At 49.1% G+C, this 12,685-nt stretch overlaps 1 protein-coding gene and 1 long non-coding RNA gene across 5 annotated transcripts in view; one reads left to right on the top strand and one right to left on the bottom strand.

The window, feature by feature from the left end:
* LOC142657846 (uncharacterized) overlaps window positions 1-12,685 on the bottom strand; it is a 484,403-nt gene that overhangs the window by 66,526 nt on the left and 405,192 nt on the right. The window lies entirely within an intron of this gene.
* METTL13 (methyltransferase 13, eEF1A N-terminus and K55) overlaps window positions 33-12,685 on the top strand; it is a 29,350-nt gene continuing 16,697 nt past the window's right edge. Inside the window, exons 1-3 of one of the 4 annotated variants that reach the window (XM_075833297.1) lie at window positions 33-166; window positions 8,433-9,186; window positions 9,563-9,762. In XM_075833297.1, coding sequence (XP_075689412.1) covers window positions 8,538-9,186; window positions 9,563-9,762 — 849 coding nt within the window. In that variant the 5' untranslated portion in view covers window positions 33-166; window positions 8,433-8,537. Of the gene's footprint in view, window positions 167-398; window positions 420-4,734; window positions 4,951-8,432; window positions 9,187-9,562; window positions 9,763-12,685 lie in introns of those variants that run through there. The other 3 variants (XM_075833296.1, XM_075833295.1, XM_075833298.1) reach the window with 3 other exon arrangements.

Genomic DNA, 12,685 nt, shown 5'->3' with positions numbered 1-12,685 from the left:
GAATCGCCTCAAGATTTCGAATTATGTCGGCAGTAAAATGGCGCAGACGATTGCACTGACAATATGGTGTCTCTACATAAAGCTGCTGTAGTGTTTACTCTCAAGGACCGGTTACCTGCTCTTAAATAATTGACTGAAATCTTCTATATAGTTTGCACCATAAAAGGTGCAAGTCCATAGAAATTATGGAGCAAACGGAATAATGTCATGTACCACCCCGTTTTATCATTTTTTTGGTGAAGATTTTGCCATGGAACTCCAGCCTACAGCTGGCCATACAGATTCAATGGTGGCCGACTGCTTGTTCGGTGGATAGCTATTTTTCACGACTTCACCATGAACACGCACGCTCGGCAGAAGCATGCATGTTTATTTATATGGGGAGAGTCTACCAAGCAATCGTCCCAGATTCCGGGCGGGTATGTACAGTTTAACCCAATACTGAAGCAGAGAACCATCAGCTCCCTGCTTCAGAATTGGTTCAGAGCAGAGGGAGCTCCTCCACTCGCGGAGGACTCCCCGGACGCAGCGATACTTTAAGCGCTATGCTCGGGGAAGCCCTTGACATCACTGTCCATATATAGACAGTGACGTCAGTGGCTGAGCGGAATCCCTGTTGTGAATGATCTGGTCGGGGACTCCGCTCCCATAGGAAACTCCTGAGGTCACTGTCCATATATGGACATTGACATCAGGGGCTCCTCCTGGAGCGGAATCCCCAGCCAGAGTCGGCAACGGGGATTCCGCTCAAGGAGTAGCTACTGACGTCACTGTCTATATATGGACAGTGATAGCAGGGCTTCCCTCTAGGTGCGGAATCCCCAGCCTATGCTCTGGCTGGGGATTCCGCCCCTAGAGGAAGTCCCAATGGCGATATCTACAGGGGGTAGCGCTTTCTTCAAGGGGGGTGTGGCACTATTAACATGGAGACTGATACTATATAGGGCGCTATCTACATGGGCACTGGCAACTTATATGTGGGCACTGGCACTAGGGGCAGCTAGGGGGGCATTATACTGTATGGGGGCATAATGCTGTAAGGGGTCAGCTATGGTGCATTATACTGTATGGGGGCATCTGCCTGGGCATTATACAGTATGGGGGATCATGCTGCATGGGGGCAGATATGGGGCATTATGCTGTATGATGGAATTTGTTTGGGCATTATACTGTGTGTGGGGGAATCTGTGCGAGGATTATACTGTGTGTGGGGGCATCTGTGCGAGCATTATACTGCATGGGAGAATCTATGTGGGCATTATATGGTATGGGGCAGCCATTTGGTATTATACTGTGTGGGAGGCACTATAGGAGCATGATACTGTGTGGGCTGAACCGGGTGTGTAGGGGCAGGGACTGGGTGGGATTAGAGGCAAGGCCTAAAAGAAAAAAGATTTGAGGCGGTGGCGCCCTGCATCTGTTGTCCCCCTGTGATACTTGAAAGTTGGGAGGTATTGTCAGCCTCCTGCGGAATCAAAATTGCCATATTTAATATTGTGCCGTTTGTATAATTGGCGCTGAGATAGAATAGTTATGAGCCTGCTGTATTTATATACCCAGCCCTGTCCCGCGCACCAATCACTTGTGGTCAAGGTGGTTTTACCCGAGCAGAATATTTGCCCAAGTTTACCACCTATTAACGAGCACCGATCAACAATACAGCTCAATCGGCGTTAGTTTGCTCCACTCAGAGCTATGTTTGGAAGTATGGGGGTGAGCGATCGTTACTACAATCGTTCATCCCCATACGTTTGCATCATGTCGGCAGTACATCCTGTTTACACAGAGAGACTTCCAACTAGCGATGATTTTTATGGCATATAACAGATGATCAGTCAAATGAGGATTTGCTTGTTCATCAGCTGATCGCTGCCCTGTTTACACCGGGCATTGATCAGGAACGAGCGTTCCTCCACCCGATCATTGTCCCATGTATACAGGGCAATCATTAGAGTGGGCGGGGGAGTCCTGGGCTCATAATCCAGCAAACATAATTATTCAGTTTCGCTGCTGTTATATTAATGCCACAATATTTTTGTGCCCTTTAGTATTATAGCACAGAAAACATGTCATAATAATATGCTGCCCTTTAATAGGGCAGCATATTCTTGTGACAGATCCCCTTTAAGTCTATATTCACATGTGGCTGATTTGTAGCTGAAATTTCTGGGACTGTCCCATTCATTTGAATTGGGCTTGCAGAACTCCATGTGCATACTGCAGAAAAAAAACCATTCAAGGATTATTTCCAACTCAGGCATTTATGGCATGTCCACAGGATATCCACAACCGTCAGTGCAGCTGACCTGATGGATTCGGCTGTGACGGCAAGATACAACTTCTATGTATACAGGATACATTGAAGTTGTATCTTAAAAAGTTGTTGTTTTTTTTTAAAATAATAATTTATTTAAAACTGGTTTATAATATGATAAAATATTGATTTAAAAAAAAAATGTTCACTTCAGAATGATACTTTACTGTTATTGTAGATGCGGGTCCCAGCTCTGCTACCCACACCTATCTCGAGATCAGGTATCCCCCCTGATCCCGTCTGTTGTCATGGCCACTGTTTCCGTAACGCCCATAGAAGTGAATGAGTAAGGGTATGTTCACACGCACTAACTATGGACGTAATTTGGGCGTTTTTGCCCCGAATTACGTCCGAAAATAGCGCCTCAATAGCGCTGACAAACATCTGCCCATTGGAAGCAATGGGCAGACGTTTGTCTGTTCACACGAGGCGTATATTTACGCGCCGCTGTCAAATGACGGCGCGTAAATAGACGCCCGCGTCAAAGAAGTGACCTGTCACTTCTTTGGCTGTAATTGGAGCCGTTATTCATTGACTCCAATGAATAGCAGCGCCAATTACGCCCGTAATTGACGCGGCGTTCAAGCGCCTGCACATGCCGTCACGGCTGAAATTACGGGGATGTTTTCAGGCGGAAACATCCCCGTAATTTCAGCCGTTACGGACGCCCTCGTGTGAACATACCCTTAGGGTATGTTCACACGATGAGAGGCATTTACGTGTGAAAAGACAGACTGTTAACAGCTGCCTCGTTTCACACGTAAATGCTCCTCCTCGCATTTTGCGAGCCGTCTGAGACGCTCGTAAATCTTGAGCTGTGCTTCATTGAGTTCAATGAAGAACAGCTCAAATTACGTGGCAAAGAAGTGCCCTGCACTTCTTTGCCGAGGCAGTCCATTTACGACGCGTAAATTACAGGTTGTCTGCACAGTACGTCGGCAAACCCATTCAAATGAATGGGCAGATGTTTGCCGACGTATTGCAGCCCTATTTTCAGGCGTAAAACGAGGCATAATACGCCTCGTTTACGTCTGAAAATAGGTCGTGTGAACCCAGCCTTACAGAAACAGTGTAGCTCACCCCCGACCACCTCTATTCTGACCCCCTGCCTGGACACGGCAGGGAGCGACCATCGCATAAGGTGAAGTCGGGGGACCCTCAATCTCGGGTCCCACTGCACTGCTATTCTTCCCGGTGAAATGTGACAGGATCTATAACCCGGCCTCCGACAAATGTAAACACGGCCCTTTAATGTATGGAACAGATTTTTAGTCCTAGAAATTTCTGCAACAAATCTTCTGCTTGTGAATACACCCTATAGAAGTTTTCCTATCAGCACAACTTTGTCCATATGCCATATTAGGGCGTTATAGAGGGCGTTCCCTCACTTGGGATCCCACTATATGAGCTACAATGTAGAACTTGTCTAGCAGACCGTTAGACCGGACTGTTAGGGTATGTTCACACGGCGGGGGTCCGTAACGGCTGAAATTACGGGGATGTTTCAGCCTGAAAACATCCCCGTAATTTCAGCCGTACCGGCATGTGCAGGCGCTTGAACGCCGCGTCAATTACGGCCGTAATTAGCGCTGCTATTCATTGGAGTCAATGAATAGCGGCTCCAATTACGGCCAAAGAAGTGACAGGTCACTTCTTCTACGCGGGCGTCAATTTACGCGCCGTCATTTGACAGCGGCGCGTAAATATACGCCTCGTGTGAACAGACAAACGTCTGCCCATTGCTTTCAATGGGCAGATGTTTGTCAGCGCTATTGAGGCGCTATTTTCGGGCGTAATTCGGGGCAAAAACGCCCGATTTACGTCCGTAAATAGGCCGTGTGAACATACCCTTAGGGTGGCACCTGCAGCAAGCACCCAAGGCGGCATCTGGGACATGCACTTATGGTCTGCAAGGGTATTAAGGATGTCATGCCAGGGCAGTAGGAATCCTTCTGTGGGATGGCATTGAAGTCGGAGCCCGTAGGAGTGTTTGATGGAGGAAGCAGTGCCCGCAGGGGGACAGACAAAAGATGGGGGAGCGGAGCAGTGATTGTAAAAGGGGTGGAACAAAAAGGGGTTAAATAGGGTTAACAGTGAGCCAGGTGAGTTAGTCATGTCTTGTAAGTGAAAGCTGCTTCCACCCTTGCCATTTGTAGGGAGAAGTTCTGTAAGGCACTGAAGCTGGATCTAAAATCTACTACTGCATCATATACTATTTGGCAATGAACACGCCCCGCCCACTTACAGACATGACACTTCTGACACACAGATCACTTCGAGCGCCTCATAACATAAAGCACGTGGTGTGACCAGAACGTAAACCACAGTATAGTCCCCGCCCCCTGTCCAATAAGAAGTCACTGCCTCCAAGTCACTGACCAATCCGCATTAGCGCTTCCGTTCACTCCTTTAGAGGGCAGAGTGACCCGGAAGTGTTAGCGGCACATGTGTCAGAGGCATGAGATACAACAGACGTCAGTACGATGAATCTGTTACCGAGGAGTAGTAAGGAGTTCTCCTCGAGCGAGTACTGGGAGCAGTTCTTCAGGCGCAGGGGGGAGCGGGCGTTTGAGTGGTATGGAGGTTACCTGGAGCTGTGCGGTGTGCTGCACAAATACATTAAACCTAAAGATAAGGTGGGACCGGCGCCCTCTACTGTCCACTCTCTTCCCTGCTCATATATGTGGTGCTGCAAAGTGTGTGGAACTACAAGCCCCAGCATGCCTTGTCATGACTTGGATTTTCCCACCACATCTGTACATGGCAATTGCAGTAAAGTTCCCCAATACATGTGCATTAAAGTCCTTTCACATTAGATTTGGTTGTTGGCTGATCCTGCAGGCTTATTCTGGTGTAATCTGTATTAGACGAGGACTACACTGCGCCATGCCTTGAAATCGCCTTAGATTTGCGTGACTTTTTGTGTGTGAGTTGCAACTGCGACTTGTATTTTTTTCATGACCTTATTAAGACCTGTCGCACACAATTTTCATATCCGTCTATGGAAAGCCATGTCGCTTGCGACCCAAAATTTAGCAAATTTCGTTTTTCTGCAACTGTCACGTTGCAGTCACGCTAGGTTGCAAGTGACGTTTTCTTGTTACTAGCCTAAGGAGGGGAAGGAAAGAGAAGTTTTTACTTGCACATTTTTCCAAGATAAGTGTACATATGGGGCATGGGGGGGGGGGGGGGTGTGAAGCCTAATTCAAGTTCCAATTGTAAAGGGGGTCGTACCAAAAAAACATTTAAGTGCTGTACTCCGCTTTATCCATTAGTCCCATAGAGAGTAGTGCGCATGTCTATCACTCCATTCAAATGGAGGAACTGGGACCCTTGTTCTCATGATCGCTAGGGGTCCCAGCAGTTGAACCCGCAGCGATTACACTTTTATTATCTATCCTGTGTCATAGGTGATAACTAATTTCCATGGGACATCCCCTTTAAAGAGGCTCAATGTAGATCACAGCAGTGGTTTTTATTTCGAAAACCGATCAATTTTGACAGAGTTATGACCCATTTGGGATTTTTTATAGTTACTTTCTTAATAGACAACCGGGCGTTGTGGAGAGAAGTGTATGACGCTGACCAATCAGTGACCAATCAGCATCATACACTTCTCTCCATTCACGCTTGCTGTTACTTAATCACACATTAACGTTACTGAAGTGTTTTGACCATCAATAGATATCGCTTCTAGCCAGGACGCGATGTTTGTGTGGGACTTACAGCACAGCAAGCGTGATCTCGCGAAATCACGATGTAAATGACAGCACAGTGTGAACTTGTGGGGCTGTAAGTCCCACACAAACATTACCGAAGTGTCAGGATTGTGAATAAACATCGCGTCCTGGCTGGAAGCGATGTCTATTCACGGTCAAGACACTTCAGTAACGTTAATGTGTGAGTAAGTGACAGCAAGCGTGATCTCGCGAGATCACGCTGTGTATGAGTACATGAATGGAGGGAAGTGTATGACGCTGATTGGTCACTGATTGGTCAGCGTCATACACTCCTCTGTACAACGCCCAGTTGGTCAAAAAATAAAAAACACGCCCAGTTGTCTATTAAGAAAGTCATTAGCATAAATCTCAAATAGGTCATAACTCCGTCAAAATTGATCGTTTTCGAAATAAAAACCACTGCTGTGATCTACATTACAGCGCCGATCACATTATGTAGAAGATAGGTCACTTATAATCTGGTGACAGAGCCTCTTTAAATCGGCAGCCTCCACTATCACATGCATGTGTTGAGGAAAATTCCCTATGGCTGCCGTAAGACTTGTAGGAGCAGAGTAAAGGCTGCGGGTTTCATAAAACCAGCCTGCAATCTCCTCACGGGTCTGTAGAGCAACTATAGTCCTGCATGTGTAAGGCCTCATGCACACGACCGTATTTTTTCCCACCCGTAAATACTGGCGTAAATACGGGTCCGGTGTCACACGTATTCCACCCGTTTTGCACCAGTATTTACGAACCTGTGCCCGTAAATATGGGTCCGGTGTCACACGTATTCCACCCGTATTTACGAGCACGTTTTTGGCGGCAAAATAGCACTGCACTAATCGGCAGCCCCTTCTCTCTATCAGTGCAGGATAGAGAGAAGGGACAGCCTTTTCTGTAATAAAAGTTAAAGAAATTCATACTTACCCGGCCGTTGTCTTGGTGACGCGTCCCTCTCTTCACATCCAGCCCGACATCCCTGGATGACGCGGCCGTCCATGTGACCGCTGCAGCCTGTGATTGGCTGCAGCGGTCACATGGCCTGAAACGTCATCCAGGACGTCGGGCCGGATGTCGAGAGGGACGCGTCACCAAGGCAACGGGCGGGAGACCGGACTGGAGGAAGCTGGAAGTTGTCGGTAAGTATGAACGTCTTATTTTTATTTTTTACAGGTTTATACTGATCGGTAGTCACTGTCCAGGGTGCTGAAAGAGTTACTGCCGATCAGTTAACTCTTTCAGCTCCCTGGACAGTGACTATTTACTGACGTCGCTTAGCAACGCTGCCGTAATGACGGGTGCACACATGTAGCCACCCGTCATTACGAGAGCTCCATAGACTTCTATGGACTGTCCGTGCCGTTATTACGGCCTGAAATAGGACATGTTCTATCTTTTTCAACGGCACGGGCACCTTCCCGTGAGAAAACGGGAAGGCACCCGTCGCCAATAGAAGTCTATGAGCCCGTTATTAGGGGTCGTAATTACGACCCGTAATAACGGGAGTTTTTACGGTCGTGTACATGAGGCCTAAGACTGTTAACGTCTGCGTTCGGTATTTCTGTGGCTCTTCTCCTTTCTAGGAGCAGAGCAACAAAAATACCAGACGCACCGACAGAACCCATTGGCTTTAATGGGGTTAGGATAGGTCATCAGTGTATGATCGGTGGGGGTCTGCCACCCGGTCCCCACACCGATCAGCTGTTTCGGATGTCTTCTGCGCCGGGAGTTATACAGTTTTCAGAGCCAGAAGGCTCCGTACACTGTATATCGGTCATGCTGCACTAATTCAGCTCTTCTCCTATTCAAGTAAATAGGAGCAGAGCTGCAGTAACCCAGCATGGCCGCTATACAGTGTACGGAGCCTTCTGGCTCTGAACACTGTATAACTCCCGGCGCAGAAGACATCCGAAACAGCTGATCGGTGTGGGGACCGGGTGGCAGACCCCCACCGATCATACACTGATGACCTATCATGTGGATATCTCATCAGTATAAAAAAATGCCTCGTGACCAGAAAACCTCTTTAATGGTTTCCGGTAGGTGTCTGTTGTCTTACCGGAATCAATAGAACACCATGCTGCGCTATTGTTTCTGGTCATTTTGGCCGGATCTGCGACAGAGGCTCCTAATGGAGCCTCCAACGCAGATGTGAATGAGGCCTAATACCACAGCTCCCCTGTGGATAAAGAAAGAGTTTATTATAATAGTATTATGGATTTGCTATTTATGCAACTTTATAATATATTTTTTATGGTGGAGCTCCTGTCTATGCCTTGTGTGTCCAATTCACAATACACGAGTGGAGCTGCCAGACAAGAATGTTTTTGAGCGAATACCGGTGCAGTCATGACCTGTCAGTAACTTGGTTTTATGTCCTGTTTTTTTTCTGCTAGGTCTTGGTTGTGGGATGTGGCAACTCAGAGTTGAGTGAACGGCTCCATGATGCCGGGTGCCAAAATCTGACAAACATTGATGTGAGTGAGGTGGTCATTCGTCAGATGAATGGGCGCAATTCCATTCGACGGCCCAACATGACTTACCAACTGATGGATGCCACCAAGACTACATTTACTGATTCTCACTTCCAGGCTGTGCTAGATAAGGGGACACTGGATGCAATACTCACGGACACTGAAGCTGGCACTCTGGAAACTGCTACTAAGTTACTGACTGAAGTTGGTCGTGTCCTCCAGTGTGGTGGGCGTTATCTTTGTGTATCCCTGGCTCAAGCCCATGTACTGGAGAAGTTGGTCACACACTTCTCTCAAGGTGGATGGATGGTTCGTGTCCACCAGGTCTCCGAAAGCAGCAGTAAGGAGTCTGGCAGCCAGTTTCCCTTGCCAGTGTTTGTATTTGTGATGACTAAAGTCAAGGAGATGCCAGGTTTCCCTCAGGTCTTAGAAATGATGCCCGATGATGAGGGTGGAAAGTCTGTGCGCTATGGAAGTCCTAGTGAACTAATGGACACGGTGAAGGAAAGACAGCGCTACGCCCTGATCCGAAATCGCCTGAACCAAAACCAGAGTTCTCCAGAGGTGTCACTAGACTTATGTGATGGGGTATCTGGAAAAACACGTTATACCTTTCATGTGGTGGATAGTCCAACGATACGACTTTCTCACTCCAATCACTTTGCTATATTTATCAGTGAGTATCCTCTGTAGCTTTGCGGTCTGTAGAAGTGTGAAATCCAGGTCAAATTAAATTATCTCGTATAAACCCACATTTAATAACCATAAAATGGTGTCAAATAAAAGGTATAAAGCCAGTTTGACAGAACTGTAATACAGCTGCATTTTAGCTCTTGTATTATGGCCTGCGATTCTACGGAACCAAACTTAGATCATCATAGGGTCCTATAGTGATCTAGAACTGCGGGGTCTGGGTAGGCCATTATACACAAACTAAAATGCAGCTATATTACAGTTGTGTGAAACTGGCCTGATAGTTAATCTGTTGTCATAAGCTCCTGTTATTAGATCCCTTTCATTGCGGTCTCCTAAATCTTGTACCTATTTCACAGTTCCACAAGGAAGGGAAACCGAGTGGCTTTTTGGTTCAGAGACGGGACGGAGGCAATTGGCAGGGAGTGTTGGATTCCGTCGTCTACTATTTGTAGCCCTGCATAGAGATCAGCAGTATGAAGGCATGGAAGCTATTCAGTCACAGTTGTCTGCCAAAGTACTGGAACTCGCTCCTCCAGGATTACCTGATAATCAGCAGGTAAGGCCTAAGGACATCATTATCATTACAGCGGGTGATCCCATAGAAGTCCTGAGACAATTTAGAGCCAGCGACAAATTAAATAAAATTAAAAAAAATGTCAATATGGCAAGCAGTGCTGGTGCAAAGTTTATTGTACAGTGCTGACTGTAGTGCCAAGTACTGGTTATAGGATCCTGATTTAAGAGCCAGACATGAAGCCTTAGGCGGGATTCACACGACCGGGTCGGGTCCGAGCCCGAGTGCCGGCCGGTAAAATCGGCCATTCTGCCCGGCCGGTTTGCATAAAGTTATGCATCCGTGCCGGGCCGGGCAGATCCGGACAGTGACATGAGCGGCAGCTCCTGAAGGGGAATCCCCATGTGTTCGGGGATTCCGCTTCAGGAGTTTCCCCTGATGTCACTGCCCAGATATGGACAGAGACATCAAGCGCTCTGTCCAGGAGCGGAATCCCCGAACACACGGGGATTCCGCTCCTTCAAGGAGCTAAAGTGCGGCTAGCACATAGCAGAGCGGGGAGATACCTCCCTGCTCTGCTATAGTGGCGTCGCTACAGTAGTAGCAGCCGCAGCAGCTGCTGCTACTAGCGGCGCCATCTAAGGTGTCGCCGAGCCAGGGTGCTTTTAACAAGCAGGGGAAGGGAGCCAGCGCAGCGCTCCCTCCACCTGCTGTACACCCCGGCCCTGCCACACAGTGTGCAGCGATGCCATTCGTCAGAATGGCATCAACTCCTCCTCCTCACATGCACTCTGCGCTGTGAGGAGGAGGAGATAGAGCGCAAGCCACGGGAAACCCGGCCATCACTCGGAACACATTCCGGTGATGGCCGTGTAATACCCGGCCCCATAGACTTCTATGGGAGTCGGGCGGCCGGGTGCCCGGGCAAAGATAGAGCATGTCCTATTTTTTGACGGCCGGATTTTCCGGCCGTCAAAAAATCGGTCGTGTGAATAGCCCCATTAGGGGTCTATCATTCCTAATGCAGCCGGGTGCCGGCCGATTTATGAACGGCCGGCACCCGGACGGGAAACCCTGCCGTGTGAATGAGGCCTTAGCCTGGTGTCAACTGCAATCCATGTGGTTCTGACCCTGAGCGGAGTTTCAGTAATATTATGATGTCCATTACATTAATATTTGCAACTGCCAGCAGCAAAGGAGCCTTAAAAAGAGGGCCTCATGGCCATATGTGGACCCCAAGTTACTGTTTGAGAACACAGACTAGAGCAGCGGTCGGCAACCTACGACACCCGGGGCCTTGATCTCTGGCACGTTCTCCCCACGTCCAGGGACGTTGTATGCTGCGGCGCTGAACACAGGGAGAAGGTGGGGAGACACGGGGGTAGAGCGACGCTTCCTTAGGACGGCAGAGCAGCGCTTTAGTTTGCTGATTAAAGCGCCACTCTGCCCTGCTGGTTGTGTTTCTCGGCGCTGTGTTGTGTGCTTGGTAAAGACACAGTGCAGCTCACCTGTGAGTAGCCCCACACAAGCTGGTGTTTAGTAGCCGCTCTCTCCTGTGAGTAGCCCCCACAAGCTGGTATTTAGTAGCCTCTCTCTCCTGTGAGTAGCCCCACACAAGCTGGTGTTTAGTAGCCTCTCTCTCCTGTGAGTAGCCCCACACAAGCTGGTGTTTAGTAGCCGCTCTCTCCTGTGAGTAGCCCCCACAAGCTGGTGTTTAGTAGCCTCTCTCTCCTGTGAGTAGCCCCACACAAGCTGGTGTTTAGTAGCCTCTCTCTCCTGTGAGTAGCCCCACACAAGCTGGTGTTTAGTAGCCTCTCTCTCCTGTGAGTAGCCCCACACAAGCTGGTGTTTAGTAGCCTCTCTCTCCTGAGAGTAGCCCCCCACAAGCTGGTGTTTAGTAGCCTCTCTCTCCTGTGAGTAGCCCCACACAAGCTGGTGTTTAGTAGCCTCTCTCTCCTGTGAGTAGCCCCACACAAGCTGGTGTTTAGTAGCCTCTCTCTCCTGTGAGTAGCCCCACACAAGCTGGTGTTTAGTAGCCTCTCTCTCCTGTGAGTAGCCCCACACAAGCTGGTGTTTAGTAGCCTCTCTCTCCTGTGAGTAGCCCCACACAAGCTGGTGTTTAGTAGCCTCTCTCTCCTGTGAGTAGCCCCCACAAGCTGGTGTTTAGTAGCCTCTCTCTCCTGTGAGTAGCCCCCCACAAGCTGGTGTTTAGTAGCCTCTCCTGTGAGTAGCCCCCCCACAAGCTGGTGTTTAGTAGCCTCTCTCTCCTGTGAGTAGCCCCGCACAAGCTGGTGTTTAGTAGCCGCTCTCTCCTGTGAGCAGCCCCCCCACAAGCTGGTGTTTAGTAGCCTCTCTCTCCTGTGAGTAGCCCCCACAAGCTGGTGTTTAGTAGCCTCTCTCTCCTGTGAGTAGCCCCCCACAAGCTGGTGTTTAGTAGCCTCTCCTGTGAGTAGCCCCCCCACAAGCTGGTGTTTAGTAGCCTCTCTCTCCTGTGAGTAGCCCCGCACAAGCTGGTGTTTAGTAGCCGCTCTCTCCTGTGAGTAGCCCCCCCACAAGCTGGTGTTTAGTAGCCTCTCTCTCCTGTGAGTAGCCCCGCACAAGCTGGTGTTTAGTAGCCGCTCTCTCCTGTGAGCAGCCCCCCCACAAGCTGGTGTTTAGTAGCCTCTCTCTCCTGTGAGTAGCCCCCCACAAGCTGGTGTTTAGTAGCCTCTCCTGTGAGTAGCCCCCCCACAAGCTGGTGTTTAGTAGCCTCTCTCTCCTGTGAGTAGCCCCGCACAAGCTGGTGTTTAGTAGCCGCTCTCTCCTGTGAGTAGCCCCCCCACAAGCTGGTGTTTAGTAGCCTCTCTCTCCTGTGAGTAGCCCCGCACAAGCTGGTGTTTAGTAGCCGCTCTCTCCTGTGAGCAGCCCCCCCACAAGCTGGTGTTTAGTAGCCTCTCTCTCCTGTGAGTAGCCCCGCACAAGCTGG

The sequence above is a fragment of the Rhinoderma darwinii genome, chromosome 7 (assembly GCF_050947455.1).
Source record: "Rhinoderma darwinii isolate aRhiDar2 chromosome 7, aRhiDar2.hap1, whole genome shotgun sequence".
Taxonomy (NCBI): Eukaryota; Metazoa; Chordata; class Amphibia; order Anura; family Rhinodermatidae; genus Rhinoderma; species Rhinoderma darwinii.
The sequence above is the reverse complement of the archived record's forward strand: the minus strand, read 5'-3'. Positions and strand labels throughout refer to the sequence as shown.